Source organism: Nycticebus coucang, chromosome X, assembly GCF_027406575.1.
Source record: "Nycticebus coucang isolate mNycCou1 chromosome X, mNycCou1.pri, whole genome shotgun sequence".
Classification (NCBI taxonomy): domain Eukaryota; kingdom Metazoa; phylum Chordata; class Mammalia; order Primates; family Lorisidae; genus Nycticebus; species Nycticebus coucang.
The window spans coordinates 78,324,676-78,346,788 of NC_069804.1; the positions used below are offsets into that span (position 1 = coordinate 78,324,676).

Genomic DNA, 22,113 nt, shown 5'->3' on the forward strand with positions numbered 1-22,113 from the left:
CTGTGTGAGATAAACAAAAATAGAAAGCATGATCATTTTCTGTCAAGAAACTTAAATCTAGATGATGTAAGACACCACAGTAGCCAAAGTAACACGCATACTTGATCATGTTTCTTTTCTCAGAATCTTTCAATGGCTTATTTCTGTTACTTTCAGGATAAAAGTAAATATCCTTATCATGGATTACAAGGCCTTAGATGATGTGACCCTTGCCTACCGCTTAGACTGATCTCTTGTCATTATCGCCTGACTTTCCTGTGTTCTACACATTTTGTGTCCCTTTCATAATACTGTTCATTCTGTCTGGATTACTGTATTTACCATCACCCCCTTTCCCTAGACTCAGCTTAAATGTCACTTCCTCAGGGAAACCTTAGTTGTACCCCATTCCCCTCCACAGTAAGTTAGGTCACTCTGTTAGTCCTTAGCATTTTCTTCATAGCAGTTATCATAGTTGTAATTTAAATTGTAATTAAATAGTTGTTTTGTGATTATAATTTCTAGGCACCATTTTGATTACTGTTATATTCCCAGCAGCTAGCACCGTGCCTGACACACAGTAGACATGCAGTAAATATTTGAATGAATAAGTAAATGAACATAACTTCTGGGCTGAAGAAAGGAAGTTGGTGAAGGATATAAAGGATGTTCACTGTCAGGCAAGAAAATTCCACAAGCAGGGAATAACAGAACTGAACAAGTTGTGTTCAAAGGTTCCAAGCAGGCTAGCTCAAAAGATGACTGGTGTTACTCTTGCACGTTGGCACTATTTTTAAAAAGGAGGAAAGAAAGAAAAAAAGAGGACCTATGTAACTGAGAGATGGGATAGATAGACTGGGTGTGATGGGAGGATGGTTGTATCAGTCCTTGAAAGTTTAATTGGGATAGTAAAGTAAAATTCTTTCGTTGCTATTGAGTTATTGTAGATACTAGGTAGGAGAGCTTTTCAAATAATCTAAGATGGATTTGAGTTTGGAAAGCGTTGGGGATGAAGACCAATTAGGGCAATGTAGCAGTGGCCCAGACAAGAGATGACATCAAAGCAAGGGGTATTGAGGCAGAGATAAAACAGTTCAGAGAAGATTAAGAGGCAAAATCAACAGTAAAGCAATGGCAGTGAAAGTTAGAGGTGGACTGAGAAACAATTAGGAAGAAACATTGGCAAAACTTAAGGAAATACACAGGTTATGTGCAGGGGAAAGGGGGGGTGCCATTTATAGTGTCTAGGGAAAAGAAGCCATATTCTATAGAATAATTTTAAAGAGGTTTATTTTGAGCCAAATTTGAGGGCCATGACCTGGAGCCGTGCCCAAGAAACCTTGAGCAAGTGGACTCATGGTGGGGTTACAGTTTGGTTTTATGAATTTTAGCAGGTAAAGTCATAAATCAATATGTGGAAGGAATATATTGATTTGGGCCAAAAAGGTGGGATATCTCAAAGTGGGGACTTAAAGGTTAGAAGTCGGCTTAAAGGTTCTTTAGCTAACACTTGGCTAAAAGAGTTAGGCTTTGTCTAATAGACCAGTAGTCAGCAAAAAGGAATGCTTGAATTAAGATAAGGGTCTGTTAATCAGAGACAAACTACCAGACCTATGGCCAGACTCTGCTGGTTTGTTGTGTATATTGAGGACCTGCTGGTATGTCTTGCATAGCCTTAGGCCTGGTAATAAGTCACAGGAGGGAGGAAGACATGATGAGGCATGTCTAATCTCCTTTCCCATGGCTAGAAACTCAGTTTTAGGGGATCCCGTTGGCTAAGAGAGGGTCCAGTCAGTTAGCCGTTAGGGGGGAACCTTGAGGTTTTATTTTACTTCACAACAGTAATGGGGATTTTGGCATGAATAAGAAAAGTTTGGTTTTCTAGTGGTGGGGTGGATAGATACAGTATCGTATAGCTGGAGGACTAAAACCCTGAGTTGAGGAAGAATGTCGGAGAAAGGGAGAGTAAGATGACCTGTGAGCTGAAGCCTAACCTGGAGAACCAGCAACTCCACCCACTAGAACAGCCTTTTCCATTAGAGAACATTTTAGCTCCTCTTTGTCTTTGTCCATTCCAGAATAAAATATTTGACCTTACTTTTATGCAACCAAAAAGCTCAGTAAAGTGTTTTTCTCTGAACAGAGGATTAATCTGTCCTCAAAGGTAAATTCTGCCTCCACTTCTTCAGAAACAGAAAAGCTGCTGGAAGTTTTAAATAACAGTTTATCCATGTTTACAGTAACAAAGGTTTCAGAATGTTTGGGTTGAATTTGGTAGTGACAATTCAGTTTTTTTTTTTTATTATTCTTTAAGAGATGAGGTCTTAAGAGGTCTTACTGTGGCTTAGGCAGGTTTCAAACCTGTGAGCTCAGGCAATCCACCTGCCTCGGCCTCCTAGAGTGCTAGGATTATAGGCATGAGCCACTGAGCCTGGCCAAGCAATTCAATTTTTTTTTTTTCTTTTTTTTTTTTTTTTTATTGTTGGGGATTCATTGAGGGTACAATAAGCCAGTTACACTGATTGCAATTGTTAGGTAAAGTCCCTCCTGCAATCATGTCTTGCCCCCATAAAGTGTGACACACACCAAGGCCCCACCCTCCTCCCTCCATCCCTCTTTCTGCTTCCCCCCCCCCATGACCTTAATTGTCATTAATTGTCCTCATATCAAGATTGAGTACATAGGATTCATGCTTCTCCATTCTTGTGATGCTTTACTAAGAATAATGTCTTCCACTTCCATCCAGGTCAATACGAAGGATGTAAAGTCTCCATTTTTTTTAATAGCTGAATAGTATTCCATGGTATACATATACCACAGCTTGTTAATCCATTCCTGGGTTGGTGGGCATTTAGGCTGTTTCCACATTTTGGCAATGGTAAATTGAGCTGCAATAAACAGTCTAGTACAAGTGTCCTTATGATAAAAGGATTTTTTTCCTTCTGGGTAGATGCCCAGTAATGGGATTGCAGGATCGAATGGGAGGTCTAGGTTGAGTGCTTTGAGGTTTCTCCATACTTCCTTCCAGAAAGGTTGTACTAGTTTGCAGTCCCACCAGCAGTGTAAAAGTGTTCCCTTCTCTCCACATCCACGCCAGCATCTGCAGTTTTGAGATTTTGTGATGTGGGCCATTCTCACTGGGGTTAGATGATATCTCAGGGTTGTTTTGATTTGCATTTCTCTAATATATAGAGATGATGAACATTTTTTCATGTGTTTGTTAGCCATTCGTCTGTCATCTTTAGAGAAAGTTCTATTCATGTCTCTTGCCCATTGATATAAGGGATTGTTGGCTTTTTTCATGTGGATTAATTTGAGTTCTCTATAGATCCTGGTTATCAAGCTTTTGTCTGATTGAAAATATGCAAATATCCTTTCCCATTGTGTAGGTTGTCTCTTTGCTTTGGTTATTGTGTCCTTAGCTGTACAGAAGCTTTTCAGTTTAATGAAGTCCCATTTGTTTATTTTTGTTGTTGTTGCAATTGCCCTGGTAGTCTTCTTCATGAAGTCTTCCCCCAGGCCAATATCTTCCAGTGTTTTTCCTATGCTTTCTTTGAGGATTTTTATTGTTTCATGCCTTAAATTTAAGTCCTTTATCCATCTTGAATCAATTTTTGTGAGTGGGGAAAGGTGTGGGTCCAGTTTCAGTCTTTTACATGTAGACATCCAGTTCTCCCAACACCATTTATTGAATAGGGAGTCTTTCCCCCAAGGTAAGTTCTTCTTTGGTTTATCAAAGATTAGGTGGTTGTAAGATGTTAGTTTCATTTCTTGGTGTTCAATTCGATTCCAAGTGTCTATGTCTCTGTTTTTGTGCCAGTACCATGCTGTCTTGACCACTATGGCTTTGTAGTACAGACTAAAATCTGGTATGCTGATGCCCCCAGCTTTATTTTTGTTACAGAGAACTGCCTTAGCTATACGGGGTTTTTTCCGGTTCCATACAAAACGCAGAATCATTTTTTCCAAATCTTGAAAGTACGATGTAGGTACCTTGATAGGAATGGCATTGAATAGGTAGATAGCTTTGGGAAGTATAGACATTTTAACAATGTTGATTCTTCCCATCCATGAGCATGGTATGTTCTTCCATTTGTTAATATCCTCTGCTATTTCCTTTCTGAGGATTTCATAGTTTTCTTTATAGAGGTCCTTCACCTCCTTCGTTAGGTATATTCCTAGGTATTTCATTTTCTTTGAAACTATGGTGAAGGGAGTTGTGTCCTTAATTAGCTTCTCATCTTGACTGTTATTGGTGTATACAAAGGCTACTGACTTGTGGACATTGATTTTATATCCTGAAACATTACTGTATTTTTTGATGACTTCTAGGAGTCTTGTGGTTGAGTCTCTGGGGTTCTCTAAGTATAAGATCATGTCGTCAGCAAAGAGGGAGAGTTTGACCTCCTCTGCTCCCATTTGGATTCCCTTTATTTCCTTGTCTTGCCTAATTGTATTGGCTAGACTTCCAGCACTATGTTGAATAGTAAAGGTGACAGAGGACAACCTTGTCTGGTTCCAGTTCTAAGAGGAAAAGCTTTCAGTTTTACTCCATTCAGTAAAATATTGGCTGTGGGTTTGTCATAGATAGCTTCAATCAGTTTTAGAAATGTGCCACCTATGCCTATACTCTTCAGAGTTCTAATTAGAAAAGGATGCTGGATTTTATCAAATGCTTTTTCTGCATCTATTGAGAGGATCATGTGATCTTTATTTTTGCCTCTGTTAATATGGTGGATAACGTTTATAGACTTGCGTATGTTAAACCAGCCTTGCATCCCTGGGATGAAGCCTACTTGATCATGATGAATGACTTTTTTGATGATAAGCTGTAATCTATTGGCTAGGATTTTGTTGAGAATTTTTGCGTCTATGTTCATGAGTGAGATTGGTCTGAAATTCTCCTTTTTGTTTGGGTCTTTTCCTGGTTTTGGTATCAGGGTGATGTTTGCTTCATAGAATGTGTTGGGGAAGATTCCTTCTTCCTCAGTTTTTTGGAATAATTTCTGCAGTACAGGAATAAGCTCTTCCTTGAAGGTTTGATAGAATTCTGGAGTGAAGCCATCTGTACCAGGGCATTTTTTGGTTGGAAGCTTTTTTATTGTTTCTTTGATCTCAGTGCTTGAAATTGGTCTGTTCAGAAGGTCTATTTCATCCTGGCTAAGTCTAGGGAGAGGGTGCGATTCCAAATATTGATCCATTTCCTTCAGATTGTCAAATTTCTGGGCATAGAGTTTCTGGTAGTATTCAGAGATGATCTCTTGTATCTCTGTGGGATCAGTTGTTATTTCCCCTTTATCGTTTCTGATTGAGGTTATTAGAGATTTTACTTTTCTATTTCTCGTTAGTCTGGCCAATGGTTTATCTATTTTATTTATTTTTTCAAAAAACCAACTCCTTATTTCATTAATTTTCAGAATGATTCTTTTATTTTCAATTTCATTGATCTCTGATTTGATTTTGGATATTTCTTTTCTTCTACTGAGTTTAGGCTTAGATTGTTCTTCTTTTTCCAATTCCATAAGATCTCTTGTGAGATTGTTGATGTGCTCTCTTTCTGTTTTTCGAATGTAGGCATCTAAAGCGATGAATTTTCCTCTCAAAACTGCTTTTGCAGTATCCCACAGGTTTTGGTAGCTTGTGTCTTCATTGTTGTTATGCTCAAGGAAGTTAATGATTTCCTGTTTTATTTCTTCCTTCACCCATCTGTTATTCAACAGAAGATTGTTTAATTTCCATGCCTTTGGGTGGGCTTGAGCATTTTTGTTAGAGTTGAGTTCCACCTTTAGTGCCTTATGGTCTGAAAAGATACAAGGTAAAATTTCAATTCTTTTGATTCTGTTGATATTTGTTTTGTGTCCCAGGATATGATCAATTTTGGAGAATGTTTCATGGGGTGATGAGAAGAATGTATATTCTTTATCTTTGGGGTGGAGTGTTCTATATGCGTCTAGCAAGCATAGTTGTTCTAGGGTCTCATTTAAATCTCTTACATCTTTGTTCAATTTCTGTTTAGAGGATCTGTCCAGCTCTGTAAGAGGTGTGTTAAAGTCCCCTGTTATGATGGTATTATCAGATATCATATTGCTCAGACTGAGTAAGGTCTGCTTCAGGAATCTGGGAGCATTTAAATTGGGTGCATAAATATTTAGAATTGAAATGTCTTCTTGTTGTAGTTTTCCCTTGACCAATATAAAGTGACCATCTTTGTCTTTTTTGACTTTAGTTGCTTTAAATCCACATGTATCTGAAAATAAGATTGCAACTCCTCTTTTCTTCTGAATTCCATTTGCCTGAAAAATTGTCTTCCAACCCTTGACTCGGAGCTTTAATTTGTCTTTTGAAGCCAGGTGTGTTTCTTGCAGACAGCAAATGGATGGCTTGTGTTTTTTAATCCAGTCAGCCAATCTATGTCTCTTCAGTGGGGAATTCAAGCCATTAACATTTATTGAGATAATTGATAAGTGTGGTAATATTCTATTCGTCTTATTTTGTGAGAGTCCATTGCTTAGTTTTGTCTTTTGCATCAGTGTGGAGGTTAGGTTCTGTCCTTTGATTTCTGAGTTTTTACTTTGCTGCTGATCCATTGTGGTGGTCAGTGTGCAGAACAGGTTGAAGTATTTCCTGTAGAGCTGGTCTTGTTGTGGCGAATTTCCTCAATGTTTGTATGTCTGTAAATGATTTGATTTCTCCGTCAATTTTGAAGCTTAGCTTAGCAGGGTACAGAATTCTGGGCTGAAAATTGTTCTGTTTAAGTAGATTAAAGGTAGATGACCATTGTCTTCTTGCTTGGAAAGTTTCATTAGAGAAGTCTGCGGTAACTCTGATGGATTTGTCCCTGTAGGTCAACTGGCACTTACTCCTGGCAGCTTGCAGAATCTTTTCTTTTGTCTTGACTTTGGACAGGTTCATCACAATGTGTCTTGGAGAAGCTCGGTTAGAGTTGAGGCGACCCGGGGTCCGATATCCCTCTGAAAGCAGTGTGTCAGACTCTTTGGTGATGCTTGGGAAATTTTCTTTTATAATATTCTCTAGTATGGCTTCCATTCCTCTGGGGCATTCTTCTTCCCCTTCTGGAATTCCTATAACTCGTATGTTGGAACGCTTCATAAAGTCCCATAATTCTGACAGTGAACGTTCTGCTTTCTCTCTCTTCTTTTCTGTCTCTTTTACTATCTGAGTTATCTCAAGAACTTTGTCTTCTACCTCTGAAATTCTTTCTTCTGCATGGTCTAACCTGTTGCTGATACTTTCCATTGTATCTTTAAGTTCCCTAATTGACTGTTTCAGTTCCTTCAGGTCTGCTATATCCTTTTTATATTCTTCATATCGTTCATCTCTTATTTGATTCTGTTTTTGGATTTCCTTTTGGTTATTTTCCACTTTATTACCAATTTCCTTCATTGTTTCCATCATTTCTTTCATTGTTTTCAAGATGTGTATTCTAAATTCCCTTTCTGTCATTCCTAACATTTCTATACTGGTGGAATCATCTGCAGTAGCTACCTCATGGTCCCTTGGTGGGGTTGTTCTAGACTGGTTCTTCATGTTGCCTGGAGTTTTCTGCTGATTCTTCCTCATGAGTGGTTTCTTTTATCTGTTTCCTTGCCCTAATTTTCCTTTCACTTCCTCTTGCTCTTTAAGTTCTTGTGCCTGTGGACTAAGGGTTACAGGACCAGAAGGGTGAGAAGGTTGAAGAGCAAAAAAAGGGGATGAAAGAAAGGAGGACCGAGTGATAAGAAAAAAAAGAAAGATAGAGAAAGGAGAGGGGGTGGGTATAAGGAATATTGACAAAAAGAAGAGAGGCACAGAAAGAGGGAGGCAGGGCAATATAGGTGTACAGTAGGGTACTTTGACACAACCTTAAAAAACCCCACCTTCTGGGGGTGCCCAGTGGGGTGGTTCCCTTGAGGTCAGCAGCTCTTTGCTAACCTGATCAGACACAGTACCCCACCTCCACCAAGTAGAGAGGAAAGACAAAAATGCTATAAATCAAACCAAAAGAAGCAAACAGAAAACTTTACGGGGATAAAATTGGGTGAAAAACCAAATTATATCGGTAGAAACACTAGCAAAAATGAAGTTGAAGTTATTAAAAAAGGCAGCAATGGGAAATTATAATTAAACTAGGAAAATTGAGAAAGAAAAAGGGATCTGTGTGGAAAAGATTGAAATTAAAAAAACAAAAGAACATCGGCAACGTCAAAATAAAGAAACAAAAAAAACAACCAAATAAAAAAAAAAAAAAGAAAAAAATACAGAACCAAAAACAAAGCAGTTTGTATATGTTATTGAATATTGTCTGGGCAACACGTGGTCTTCTGGGGTATGAGTTGTTAGTCACAGTTCTGATACGACTGGAGGCTGCTGATTTCTCAAACCCCAGCAGGTAGACACCCTAAATCTCTCTTCAGCCTACTTAAAAGGCACTTTGAACTTGTAAACTTGCTGAGCAGAAGCTTTCCCAGCTTTCTCGCTTGAATCGCTGCTGAAGTGGCTATCCACTTACTCAGTGTGCCAAAACCGGTCTCACTCTGCCCCTGAGGGTTAGGGCTGCAAGGCGGCTCAAACCCCACCCTTAGGCTACTTGGTTGCTGGGTTACCAGCTCCCACCCGTTTGTAGCTCTGCGACCCTGAGGGCGGGGCTTGCCGGGGCAGATCACTGACAATGGATCCGTGTGACCCACCGCCAAACACTATTAGCTCCGTCTGGCTCAGCGGCTCAGACTGGGGCCCTAGACAACGGTCAAAGTTCTCCGCACTCCCGCTCAGGCCTTCCCCAAGGCAGTTCAACTCAGTGCCAAGTCCAAGAACATCAAAATAGTTCACAGGTAAGGCATTACTGGTTTGCAGTCTCGCTGCTACTGAACTTACAGTTGTGGGCGGGTTTAGACGGATTGAACACACGCGACCACTTGCCGGTTTTCCACTGTTTTAGTCCTCCTCTTGGGGTCCAGAAGTCTCTCGCTGACTCCCTGTATCTTCATAGGAGTGATGATAGGCAGTTTCCACCAGCCAGAGATGCCTGGAGTCCTATCTCCCCAGACTCACGGTGCCCAGATGCAAGGAAGCTGTTACTCGGCTGCCATCTTGCTCCGCCTCCTTTTTTTTTTTTTTTTTTAGTAGAGACAGAGCCTCACTTTATCACCCTCGCGAGAGTGCCGTGGCATCACACAGCTCACAGCAACCTCCAGTTCCTGGGCTTAGGTGATTCTCTTGCCTCAACCTCCCAAGTAGCTGGGACTATCAATTTCTTTTTTTTTGTTTTTGAGACCAAGTCTCACTATGTTGCCCTTGGTAGAGTGCTGTGGCATCACGACTCACAGCAACCTCAGACTCTTGAGCTTAAAAGATTCTCTTGTCTTAGCCTCCAAGTAGCTTGGACTACAGGAGTCTGCCAAACACTTTGTTGTAGTTGTCATTGTTGTTTTTTAACAGGCCTTGGGCTGGGTTTGGACCCACCAGTCCCGGCCGGTGCCCTAACCATTAAGCTATGGGTGCCGAGCCACAATTCAAATTTTTTTTTTTTTTTTTTTTTTTTTTATTGTTGGGGATTCATTGAGGGTACAATAAGCCTGGTTACACTGATTGCAATTGTTAGGTAAAGTCCCTCTTGCAATCATGTCTTGCCCCCATACGCAATTCAAATTTTAATGTGCATATAGTTTGACCTTGCAGTTTCCTTTCCAGTAATCTGTGCTATAGAAATGCTCATATTAGTATTCAATGCAGTATTGATTGTAATATTAAGAATTATAAACAATTTAAATGTGCATCAGTTGGGATATGACCAAATAAATTGTGATCTAGCCCTTAATGTGGAATATTATGCAACTATTAAAAAGAAGGTCAATCTCAGTGTACTGACATGGATGGGTTTTCATGACGTATCAGAGGCTGAAAAAAGTATGCGTGTGAGTTGTTACTGCATGTATACAGTATAAACAATATATGTGTTGATTCATAAGTGAGGCAAAAATCTCAGTAAATGGATGTTTATCAAGCCAAAGTTGAAGATGCACCTGGGACAAATACAAACTGCAGGCAAAGCTGTGGCTGTTTTTCTGAAAAGTTGAAATCTTCAGCATTTAGGCAGATAGGAGGAAGAAAGGCAGGAGGATGTGCACCCATGAAGCAAAGTGGTTACATTCTTGTGAGGCCAAGAAATCTACATTTTCCTAAAATAAGGGAAATGATAGAAGGGGGAAAGGGAGTGGAGGAAACAGCAATTATGTACATGTCTCTGGGTGGGTAGAAGAATGTCTGATTCTGTGTGTCTCCAGTTTTGTAAAGAAAAACTTGTAATTCATTGTTAATGCTTTAATTTTAGGTGCTAGACATGGTTACAGTTTGCTTGTCCTTGCTTATGGGAGGTCAGCAGGGAAATTTCCTTAATGAGTAATCTGTAGGGCCAGTTCTTCACAGATGCCTCAGGCCTTTTGCATAAGGAGTTGGGGGGTGGCCCTGAGATTTTGATTTTCTTTTTATGTATGTATGTATGTATGGAAGTAACTCTGGAAGGATACATACTAAAAATGCCAACAATTGTTACTTCTGGGTAGTGGGATGGGGATGATACAGAAATGTTTAAAGAAAAAATTAAAGGCCTGGTTGGCTCTTGCCTGTAATCCCATCACTCTGGGAGGCTGAGGTGGGTGGATCACTTGAGCTCATAGTTTGAGACCAGCCAGAGCAAGAGTGAGACCCTGTCTCTGAAAAATAGCCGGACATTGTGGTGGGCACCTGTAGTCCCAGCTCCTTCGGAGGCTGAGGCAAGAGAATCACTTGAGTCCAAGAATTTGAGGTTGTGAGCTATGATGCCATGGCACTCTACCTGGGGCAAGAAAGTGAGACTCTGTCTCAAAAAAAAAAAAAAAAAAAGAAAGAAAGAATGAAAAAAGTTAAAAGACTTTTTAAAAATTGTGTTACTTTTGTAGTTTTAAAAAAGTTAACTCATCAGCTTTCTGTGAAAGCACATAGGTTTGTGGCTTTTTAGCACTTGACTTTCCTATGGGATTTGCAGTTGTATTGCCCAATTTTTTGAGAGCTTCCCAACCCTCTTGCCCTGCCTTCCTTTTAACATACACTAAAGAATCTTTTCTTTGAACTAACAAAACAAAACTCACTTGTATAAGTCAGGACTGTCAGTTTCAAACTTTATCAGGTATCTTCAGAATCACCTTGATGCTTATTAAATTTCAGCTTCCTAGGTCTTGGCCTCTGTAGGTCCTGATTCTGTGTGTCTGGAGTGAGGTTTAAAATCTTGATCTTTTAGAGGTACTTCGGGTGGTCAATGAGAAACCTAGTTTTGGTATTGACGTCTGATTGTGCCCCCTCCCATTTCTTTCTTTTTTTTTTGTAGTTAGCAACTGGCAAAAGCGAGCTAGGAATGACTCACTGATATCTTTGTGGGTCACTAGTGATTGGGTTCAACAGAATGGAAAAAAAAGTTAATAATGCACAGTTTGGTAGACCTGAGATTTCAGTAATAAATGTTGCTTCTTTGAAGTAGACCCTTTGGGTTAGAGGCTGGTCAGTTGGGCTTCCTAGGCAGTAACTTTAGCCTACGAGATGCCCTTGAGTGAAGACTATGATGGCTTTTAGTTATTAATAGAAAGGAAGGAGGGGCCTTGGCTAGTTGTGAAGTGAGATAGATTTTTAAAAGAGAGAGAGACAGGCTGAAGTGCAGTGACGTGATCATAGCTCACTTCAACCTTGTACTCCTGGGCTCAGCCTCCTGAGTAGCTGGACATAAAGGTGTGTGCCACCACACCCAGCTAATTTTTCTTATTTTTGATAGAGATGGTGTCTCAATATCTTGCCCAGGCTGGTCTGAAACACGTAGCCTTAAGTGATCCTCCTACCTCAGCTTCCCCAAGTGCTAGCATTACAGGTGTGAGTGCCCCTGGCCCACAAATGTTTTTTTAAGTGAAGCTTTTGTCTTGGGGAAAATGATACCTCTAATAATAAGATAAAGTACTAGATATGTTTAGTCTAAACAGTTTTTGTCAGGATGATTTTTTTCCTTTGTTGTATACAAAGTCTGTTAACCAGCAGCCCTTTGTAGGTTATTAACATCTCAGAAGGGTGTTTACAAAACATAAATCCTAATTGCTCCCAACAGTTAACCTCAGAACACAAGTAAATGAGATGCTTCTTAAGTACTTTTCTAAGCCTTCAGTGAAGCTGGAAGCCATCAGTTAAATAAACCATTAGGTTTATTAGCTTGAGAACAGAAGCATGGACTTGGATAGCTTTCTAATTTATCCAACAATCATTTATTCAAAGGCTACTCTGCATAGTGGACATCAGGTAACTCTACAAATAGTAGCTGGAACTCTATGGGGATCATCTGAACAGGGAAAAAAGAACAAACACAATTTAATAAACTTGAAATCTTAGTAGCACATGTAAAAACAAAAGTGGATTCCTTAAAACAATAATTTTGCTCTTTTTCTGTAGTCTATTTTTAATGGGCTCCATGGCCCAGAATTATCAGCCTTGGATTAGGAGTTTTGAGGAAATGGTGGTTTGGTGGTTGTTTTCTGAAGTATTTGTAAAGAAACGTAGTTACTAAGCAACTGCCATGACCTGCTGCTAAGTTGGAGTTCAGCAGGCAAGTCAATTCCAAAGAAGAGAATAATATATAAACAAGTTTTGAGAGGAGAAAAACAGTTTAAAGATAGATTTGGTATATTCTTTTGTTCTGCGTTTTAATGCATAGTTCTGTCTTTTACTTGTCTTCCCCAAGATTTATAATTAGGGCTGCTATAAATCTCTTTTTCTCACATGGTTTTCCCCTTCGTTGGTGCCCTCAGAGGGTCAAGAAGGAACCTTGTACTAAGATCCCTTCCCAGTGTAGAGGGCCATGCCCCAGGGTGGTACCAGTGCCTGGGCTGTCTCCAGTGCTGGTCTGTCTCTAAGGGTAGATTGGACTTCCTGCTTTTGTGCTTTCTGGCAGTCCAGAGCTTCTATGGCAAATTGGTCACCACCTTCTATCTTTAGGTTGGGGTACCTCATTGATATTGATGCATTGCAGTGTAACCTCAGAACAGGGACATTGTCCAGATGTTATCTTTCTTTTATCCCCCTATCATTTAATGGGTGAATGAGTCAGTGACTTAACCCCCTCCAAGATTTCAGGGACAGTAGTAGGTAATGAGGACAAATCACTATAACACCAGTGTGTTATGAATGAAAGAGCACATGAATTTAAACAGTTGGTTTCATTGATGGCACAGTGAACAAAAAGAAGCTTTGTTGAGAAGACACTGTTTGCAGTCCTTAGAATGCTATTCCCTCCCCTTTAGGCTTTTTAGCATTTCCCTGGATACTCAGATGAAGGTCAAGTTGCTTTGCTTCAGAAAGGGGGTGTGTCAGGTGTTGGAACAGGTGTTTTGTTTTTTCCTGTAGAGTTGGACTAGGTGTAGATATTTCTTGCCAGCCCTCTATGGTGCATAGAAATGCTTTTGTGGAATTTTTTCTCCTGGAAGTATGTTTGATTTTTAAGGCAGTTCCCCAACCTTTAACCCCTCATACATTTTGACTTCTTTTAAAGTCAGCTTGTCACAGTTAAGTATGCCTGTTTTCTATCATTTCCATAGCCTGAGCCTTAGGTAGACCCCATCTTTGGAGTAATTATAGACCTGGAACATGTGTAATTTTTTCTGTGTGGTAAGTGTGAATATCATATTTTAAATGCACTAGGAGAACATCAGAGCAAAGCAGCCCTATAAAAAGCTTTTTATAATAATTGTATGACTAGACTGAGTGGTGGCTCAACTCCTGTAATCCTAGCACTCTGGGAGGCAGAGGCGGGAGGATCACTTGTGCTCAGGAGTTCGACACAAGCCTGAGAGAGAAACCCTCCTCTCTACTAAAAATAGAAAAACTAGCAAGGCATCACAATGGATATCTGTAGTCCTAGCTACTCAGGAGGCTGAGACAGGAGGATTACTTGAGCCAGGAGTTTGAGGTTGCAATGAGTTAGGCTGATGCCACCACACTGTAGTCTGGGCAACAGAGTGAGACTCTCACAAAAAAAAAAAAAAAAATTGGGGGCAGCACCTGTGACTCAAAGGAGTAGGACACCAGCCCCATATACTGAAGGTGGCGGGTTCAAACCCGGCCCTGGCCAAAAACAAAACAAACAAACAAAAAAAATGTATATGTATATATTGTATGGCTAGAGCTAATTTTCTCTTTATTAGGGTTTCTTAAGTTGGGCATAAACCTGTAGTTATCTTTCCAGGATGATAAGGCTATTGTGATGTTCTCGGTGGGCTACAAGGTGGGGCGTGAACTTATGATCTCACTGACTAGATGATTTTGGAAGTGAGGGATGTCAGCAGACCCCTAGGTTTGGAGAATTTATGTTTTAATGTTTAGTTGTTATTAAAGCCAAAGAGGCTGTCTGTTGAAAAGGAAATGACTCAGGAGAGCTTGAATTCTCATATGGTTGTGAGGTTTGTTTTTACCTCTGTACTGGGTTCCAATATGTCCCCCCACCAAAAAAAAGTCATCCTGAAAAACCTGTCTTCCTTGCCTAACAATGGTACAATGGCCTCAGGTCCTTTCCAGACTCTATGGTCTGAGTCTCAGGCCCATCTGTTCTCTGTAAAATGCTTTTTGGGAAAGACTACTTTCCCATCTGCTTTCCTTTGGTGGTGGTTGTGTTGGCACTAAATATTTATAAAGGTTGCACTAGAACCTCTTTCCAGTTGTTATTTTTTCAAGATTCAGTGAGATTTTGAGGCATATTAGAGCTTTTTTCATTTCACATGTCCAAATGCTACTTGCTTTTCAGGTGCATTCTTTTCCTTTTATTACTCTTGGAGTGGAGGGAAGTCTATCTTTCTGTGCTTGGAGGAGAGACTTTGCTTATCAAAGCAAAGATTGACTGGGCTGGCTCTGGCTGCTTTAAAGCCAAATGTCCTCCTGGCTTTTTGGCCACTGGCTTGCAGGTTCAGGGTAGCTCCTTGGGTTCATTCTTTTCCTTTGTCTTTCTGACAGAGTATAGTCGCTTTGAATCGAAGATACATGACTTACGAGAACAAATGATGAACAGCAGCATGAGCTCTGGGTCTGGGTCCCTCCGAACCAGTGAGAAGAGGTCCTTGTATGTCAGGTAAGTTGCCCTTTCTGAGTACCAGGCCCTGTGCTAGAGAAGGAGAGCTCTGAGCCAACCCAACCCTTCTTGTTTAACTAGTGGGGTAGGGAGTGTGTACTCTCAGTACTAAAATAACACTTCTCATTGTATGCTCAGGTTGCGTATTTTATGGTCAGTATCTCCTCCCTTTTGCTAGCTGGCTTCCTTTTCACTCATGAATGACTCAGTATGGGTCACTACGGGAGCATTACATTTTTCTCTAACTGTAAATGACTGTTGGGTGATTGTTGCTAGTCAGCATTCAAATATCAGTCAAGTGTTCAAAGTACTTTGCTTACAATCTGTGCTTTAAGGTGAAAACTTGGCACCTCCCCCATCACCTTGCACATATTCATAGTAGACATTTTAGGATTCTTATCTAAGCATATCGACTATCACAGTGTTCTGGTACAGGGTCTCTCTTAAGAGACCAAAGAACTGACAAGTTGCTGCATTTTGAATGTTTTATTGTGTTTCCATTCCCTGAAACTCCTCCACCCCCTCCTGTATTGGTCTGTAACTATGAATCATGGGACGGGATGGTGTATGTTCCCTAAGAAGAGGCGGTGGAGGGAACAGATATATTATATTGACTGTATTGATGCTAAAAGCTATTCTGAAATATTTTTAAAGTTGAGTTTCTGACTCTTCAGGTGTAGTATAATGCTTGATCAGATTCTCCTGAGTTGGAGTCCCAAATGAACACTACAGTTTCCTTCTTCTGGCCTTGTTTCTTGGAGAAACTCCCAACATTTTGGTGCAAGTATAGGGTATCTCTTCAAGGTTAAAACCCTTAGAAAAAGAGGTAGTATGATTACTCTCCCGGGCCTGAAGTAGTATGGTGTGTGTTTAATGCTTAGGTGTGTGGCTGTATCACACACACTCTTGGGTTGAACATTTTCTAGTGATCTCTGATACCTGCTAGGGGTGGGGAGACTCCATTTGCTTGTTGCCTGGCAATGTGACAACTGCTGTGTCCTTAAGGTGTGAGATGGCAATAGCTAACCCTACTACAGGGAGATAGGGAGTGGAGTGGAGGGATGCCATCTCTGAGCCTGAAGCCCACTACAACCCTTCACTTTCTTTTCTAAAATGAATCCTTGACTCCACTCCTTTTGCGTTGAGAGCCTTTGCTGTGCTCATTTCCTGCTATGAAGGGTATGGTAGGAAGGCTGGACTAGGCCTTGGTCATCTTTCTAGCCTACGGGAAAAAAAAGTCCTATTGTTTGTCACTAAAGCCTTTGCTCCAAGCCTGCAGCCTAGATGCTGGAGCACTGATGGGGAGAATGATAAATGCGCTGTTGCCCCCCCCCAAAAAATGGGTTATGCTTGTATGACTTGGTCAGGATTGTTCCGTTCCTATGCTTCCAGCCCGGCAGATGTGGCACTCCAGCGTGCGTGGGAAGCTGCTCTTTAGGCAAGACAGTTTCTTCAAAGAGCTTTATTTTTAGATTTCCCCTCTCTGCCTATCCTGTGCTAGAGTTCTGCTTGCCTGGGCAGGGGGAGTGGGGCATTGGCTCCCCATCAGGAACACCCTTCTCTGGCCCAGGCAAGGGATATATTCAGTTTAACTTTGAGAAGGAGGGAAGAACCATGACTCTGTTTCTAGTGAATCCATTTATATAATCTGCCCTTAACCTTGTCTAGATAACATTTGTATCCTCTGAGGAAAATAGATATTGTTTATCACTCAAGGTATTACAGAAGAGACTGGGCAACCATTTGCCTGGGTGTTGCAGAGGGGGTTGAAGCTGAAGCTCAGAAGGTTTCACTAGTTCCCCAGTGTCTTCAGGAATACCTACTCTGTATCAGGACCTTTGTTATTCTCTTTGAATGGCTTTTAAAATCCTTTTAATAATTCTACAAAGTAGATGTTGTGATTCCCATTTTGCAGATAATAAAACTGAGACTCCAGTTAGATAGCTAAGAGTTCCAAAACTAGAATTTGAGCCTGGTTGCTCAGGTGTGGTTCATTTAGCATTTCCCCAACTTACTGATAGGGATCAGCTAGAATATTAGTAAAAAATACAAATTCCCTGCCAGTGAGTTGGATTCACCAAATTTTGGAAAATATATATATTTTTGAGATAGTCTCACTCTGTTGCCCAGGTTAGAGTGCCATGGTGTCAGCCTAGCCCACAGCAAGCTCAAACTCATGGGCTCAAGTGAACCTTCTGCCTAAGCCTGCTGAGTAGCTGGGACTATAGGTGCCCACTACAATGCCTGACTAGTTTTTCTATTTTTAGTGGAGATAGGATCTCACTCACTGAGGCTGGTTTCGAACCTGAACTCAAGCAATCTACCTGCCTTGGCCTCCCAGAGTGCTAAGATTACAGGCGTGAGCCATAGCACCTGGCCTGAAAATGTATGTTTTTAGCAAACGATCAGAACACTGAAGAATAACTTTATGTGTCATAACAGACATTTCTGTATCACTGGAATGACTAAACCTTGCACTTACCTTAGCTCCTACTATGTGGAAAGCAGTAAAGCACAGGTGTGATTCCTGCCCTCCAGCAGCTTACCGTCTACCTGGAAAGAATTGAGCAGCAAGTGGTTAAAGTGAAGGAAACTTTTTTGTTTGTATTTTACCTCTAATTCATTTTGTTGTTCCTTGCCCTTCTGATAGGTTTCTCTTCCCTTCCCTTTGCCTTTGTATCTATCCCTCTCTGGTATGCTTAGGTTTACAAAACTGTATTAAAGAAAGCAGTATTAGGCAGCGCCTGTGGCTCAAAGGAGTAGGTCACCGGCCCCATATGCCAGAGGTGGCGGGTTCAAACCCAGCCCTGACGAAAAACTGCAAAAAAAAAAAAAATCAGTACCCTCTTAGAGCTGCACTGAGGCTATAGCAGGTGAAACCCAAGGGAGCTGTAGCTGTGCTAACCATAGGGGAGATGGGATTTGTGGACCAGGGAACAGGAGCATAAAGTAAAGATAACAGAATTTCAAAAATGACGCTTGGTTTTAAAGTCACCTGTGACTTAATGAAAAAAGCCTTCCCCACCCTTCACCATATTAGGATCATTTCTTAAATATATGAGCAGGGTAAGCACAGCCCCTTGGTCTGCCCAGCCTAGGGCTTTTGCTCAGATGGTGAATTTGCCTCGCCCACTGTAAAAATACACAGAAATATATCTCTTTTGAGCTTGCTTAGAGCTGGATGGCTAGGTATTCAATTCAGGTGATTCTAATGTGAAGGCAGTACAAAGACATGGGGTAGGTTAGGGTTCAAGAGATGATCTCATATGTATTTATTGAATGAGTGAAGGAAAGAAAATGCCCTCCAAAGATTGCCAAGAGGATCAATGGTATACTTATAGAAATAGCTTTTGAAAATTTGTTTAGGCTAGCCTGGCTGTATTCTTTGCAGCCAGAGGTCAGCATTCAGGCGATTGGGAGTCCTGTACTCCCATATGGCCATCTTCCATCTGAGTCTTCTTCCCACTCTAGGAAGGAAATCATGTTGGGGTATTTGTAGTCTTGATTTAAGAAACAATGTCAGAGGCTCGGCCCCTGGAGCTCAGTCAGTAGGGCACCAGCCACATACACCGAGGCTGGCGGGTTCAAGCCCAGCCCGGGCCTGCTAAACAACAATGACAACTGCAACCAAAAATAGCCAGACATTGTAGTGGGTACCTGTAGTCCCAGCTACTCGGAAGGCTGAGGCAAGAGAATCACGTAAGCCCAAGAGTTTGAGGTTGCTGTGAGCTGTGATGCCACAGCACTCTACCAAGGGCGACATAGTGAGAGACTGTCTCAAAAAAAAAAAAAAAAAAAAGGAAAAGAAAAGAAAAAGAAACAATGTCAGAAATCATGGTTTGGACATCAAAGAGGGCTGGAGAATGCTCTTCCTGTCAATAAGCAGGTATTAATTGTGTACCTACTCTGTGCTTTGCCCAGAGTGGTCATGCTTAGCAGACCCTAACTTGGTCTTGTTCTTTAAAGTTTGATAGTAGATTCAAATGCCAACTACATAAAATTAGCAGGCTTCACTATCTGACAGAATTTGAGAGTGATGATAATATGTATTTTTAAAAGCCAACAACAGTGTATGTAAGTGTTCAGTGCTACCAGAGAGTAGGGCAGAGTTTCCTGCATCAGTGACTTCTGGAACTGCCTGTTCCCAAACACTACTGGCCTGTATTTGTAATCCCTCAGTTCATCCTGTCATCTGCAGGTATTATGAGCCCCTGAACAGTCAGTCACTCATTGTGGGTTGATTCGTCCTTGAATGCCTTTCTAACTTTGTAATTGCCCTCTAAAGGCTGAAAGTTTGAGATAGATTAAGGGAAAAAAATGCTCTTACCTCCTCTGTGTGCACCCTTCTTCAAGGTACACCAGGGACGCCTAACTTGCTATCTGCTTCTCTTGTGATGACCTACCCTGTACCTACCTGAGTGTTTGGGTTCAGGCTTTTAGGTTGCTTTTTAGAGGCTACTAGAAATTTTAAGTTTCTTACTAAGTTCAAGGGCTGATGAGTGCTACATTATATCTTTCTATGCATACTTTATACAGGCTGTGCAAGGGATCGGCTGCTCAGTCTTAAAATAATATGTGCCCTTTATCCAATACTTAGTAGCCAAAGGAAGAAAGTGGTATCTTAGATCGCAGCTACTATGGAAGGGAAATACAGTAGGAGAATCCTCTGAGGGTTGGTAACTAGGGAATAACTGGAGGGATAGTCTGTGGACTTCCCCACCCCCAATAACCTGGTCTCATCCACCATTCACAAACATTCAGAATTCTACACAGAGCATGAGATGGTTTCATTTCTTAAAGGTCTTCCACTTTTTTTTTTTTTTTAGTAGAGATAGAGTCTCACTTTATGGCCCTCGGTAGAGTGCCGTGGCATCACACAGCTCACAGCAACCTCCAACTCCTGGGCTTAAGCAATTCTCTTGCCTCAGCCTCCCGAGTAGCTGGGACTACAGGCGCCCGCCACAACGCCCGGCTATTTTTGGGTTGCAGTTTGGCCGGGGCTGGGTTTGAACCCGCCACCCTCGGTATATGGGGCTGGTGCCTTACCGACTGAGCCACAGGCGCCACCCAGGACTGCCACTTTTGTGATACAATATGAAGTGTCAGCAAACCTTGCAAGAGGCCAGACATGGTGGCTCATACCTATAATCTTAGAACTTTGGGAGGCCAAGGTGGGAGGATTGCTCAGGAATTTCAGACCAGCCTGAGCAAGAGTGAGACCCCCATCTCTACTAAAAGTAGAAAAATCAGCTGGGTGTGTTGGTGGGTACCTGTAGTCCTAGCTGCTTGGGAGTCTCAGGCAGGAGGATCTCTTGAGCCCAGAAGTTTGAAATTGTAGTGAGCTATGATAAATGCCACTGCATTCTAGCCAAAGTGACAGTGGACCTTGTCTTAAAAAATAAATAAATAAAACTGCCTTGCAAGAATTAAATAGCAATATCCCGAAGCTGCAGATGCTGGCACAAATGTGGAGAGAGGGGAACACTTTTATACTATTGGTGGGATTGCAAACTAATACAGCCTCTTTGGAAAGAAGTATGGAGAATCCTTAAAGAACTCAAAATAGACCTTCCATTTGATACCGTAATCCCATTAGTAGGTATCTACCCAGAAGGCAAAAAAAAAATCATTTCGTCACAAGGACATTTGCACTAGAATTTTTATTGCAGCTCAGTTTACAATTGCCAAGATGTGGACTCAACCCAAGTGACCATCAACCCATGAATGGATCAATAAACTGTGGTATACGTATACCATGGAATACTATTCAGCCAGAAAAAGTTGGATACTTTACATCTTTTGCATTAACCTGAATAGAGTTGGAGAACATTCTCTTTAGTAAAGTATCACAAGAACGGAAAAGCAAGTATCTGACGTACTCAATACTAATATGAAGCCAGTAGACGAACTAATACATGCCTACACAAGAGAAAAACTCAGTGTAATTCAAGCTGGGGGGAGGAGGGGGATTAGTGAGCTCTCATCTAATAGGCACAATGTAAGGGTACATTGTGAGACACCTCCGGGGTGAGGAGAACAACTACAACACGCACCTTAACAAACGCAAATATTGTAACCTAATGGTTTGTACTCTCATTAATCTGAAATATTAAAAAAGAATTAAATAGGAATAAATAGAAAATACACATAAAGAAAGGTTGCTGCCAAGTACATGTTATGGGTTTACAAGAAGGAGATTTGGAGTGGGCAAGATTTCAAAGAAGGGAAACACTTGGACTGCCCCTTAGAGGAATTGCTGAGGGGGTGATGGGCTATCGGAACATCTCTGCAAGAAAGATGGCTTGAGCCTCAAGTAGAGAGGTGGGCATGGTACTAGGCGAGTTCAGAATCAAGCCCTTGCCTTTGAGCTCTTATTTGCTTTGCATAGAGAAACCTTGTTTGACCAGTTTCCTTGGTAGTTGCCATTCTCTTTGCATTCTGGTTCACTAAGACAGTATGGTTGCTGTGCCAGGTGGTTATGATTTCTCTGGATCACAATTTAGAATCTGAATTACAAACACTTTTGCCTAATAATCTGTTCACTTCAAGCCGATTATATTCTTGCTTTATCATCCAACAGGAAGGGCCCGGCTGAAAGGAAGATTCAACGAAGTCCTCTAGAGCATGTGCATTATCTCTATGGGTGGGTGCATGCATGTCTTAGGGGATATTTTAAAGATCACCTCTTTAAAAAAAACCTTTGAAGATCTTTGGAAATGCTTTCTCCTTGGGGAGATAGAGCACTACCTTGAAAGCTGGAGTGCTGAAGATTACTCAGGAACTCAAACCCACAGACCCACAGACCCCTGGGAAATTGCATCTGTTCTTCATGATGGTGTGATGGCTCTGGAAAGCTTCATTATTGTCTACTATCACTTTATTTTTACATGTTGCATTTTTCCTGTGCCACATTCTTTACCCTTCTCTTAAATACATTAGAACTTCTGTAAGTTGACCACCCAAGGGACTGTAACAAAATGGTCAACATAAGGAATGAGGCCTACTAT

At 41.1% G+C, this 22,113-nt stretch overlaps 1 protein-coding gene across 6 annotated transcripts in view; it reads left to right on the forward strand.

Annotated features, from left to right (window-relative positions):
- Positions 1 to 22,113, forward strand: part of DLG3 (discs large MAGUK scaffold protein 3) — a 69,968-nt gene that overhangs the window by 28,260 nt on the left and 19,595 nt on the right. For all 6 annotated transcript variants that reach the window (XM_053579937.1, XM_053579938.1, XM_053579935.1 and 3 more), the window contains one exon: positions 14,992 to 15,106. In XM_053579937.1, coding sequence (XP_053435912.1) covers positions 14,992 to 15,106 — 115 coding nt within the window. The remainder of the gene's footprint in view (positions 1 to 14,991; positions 15,107 to 22,113) is intronic.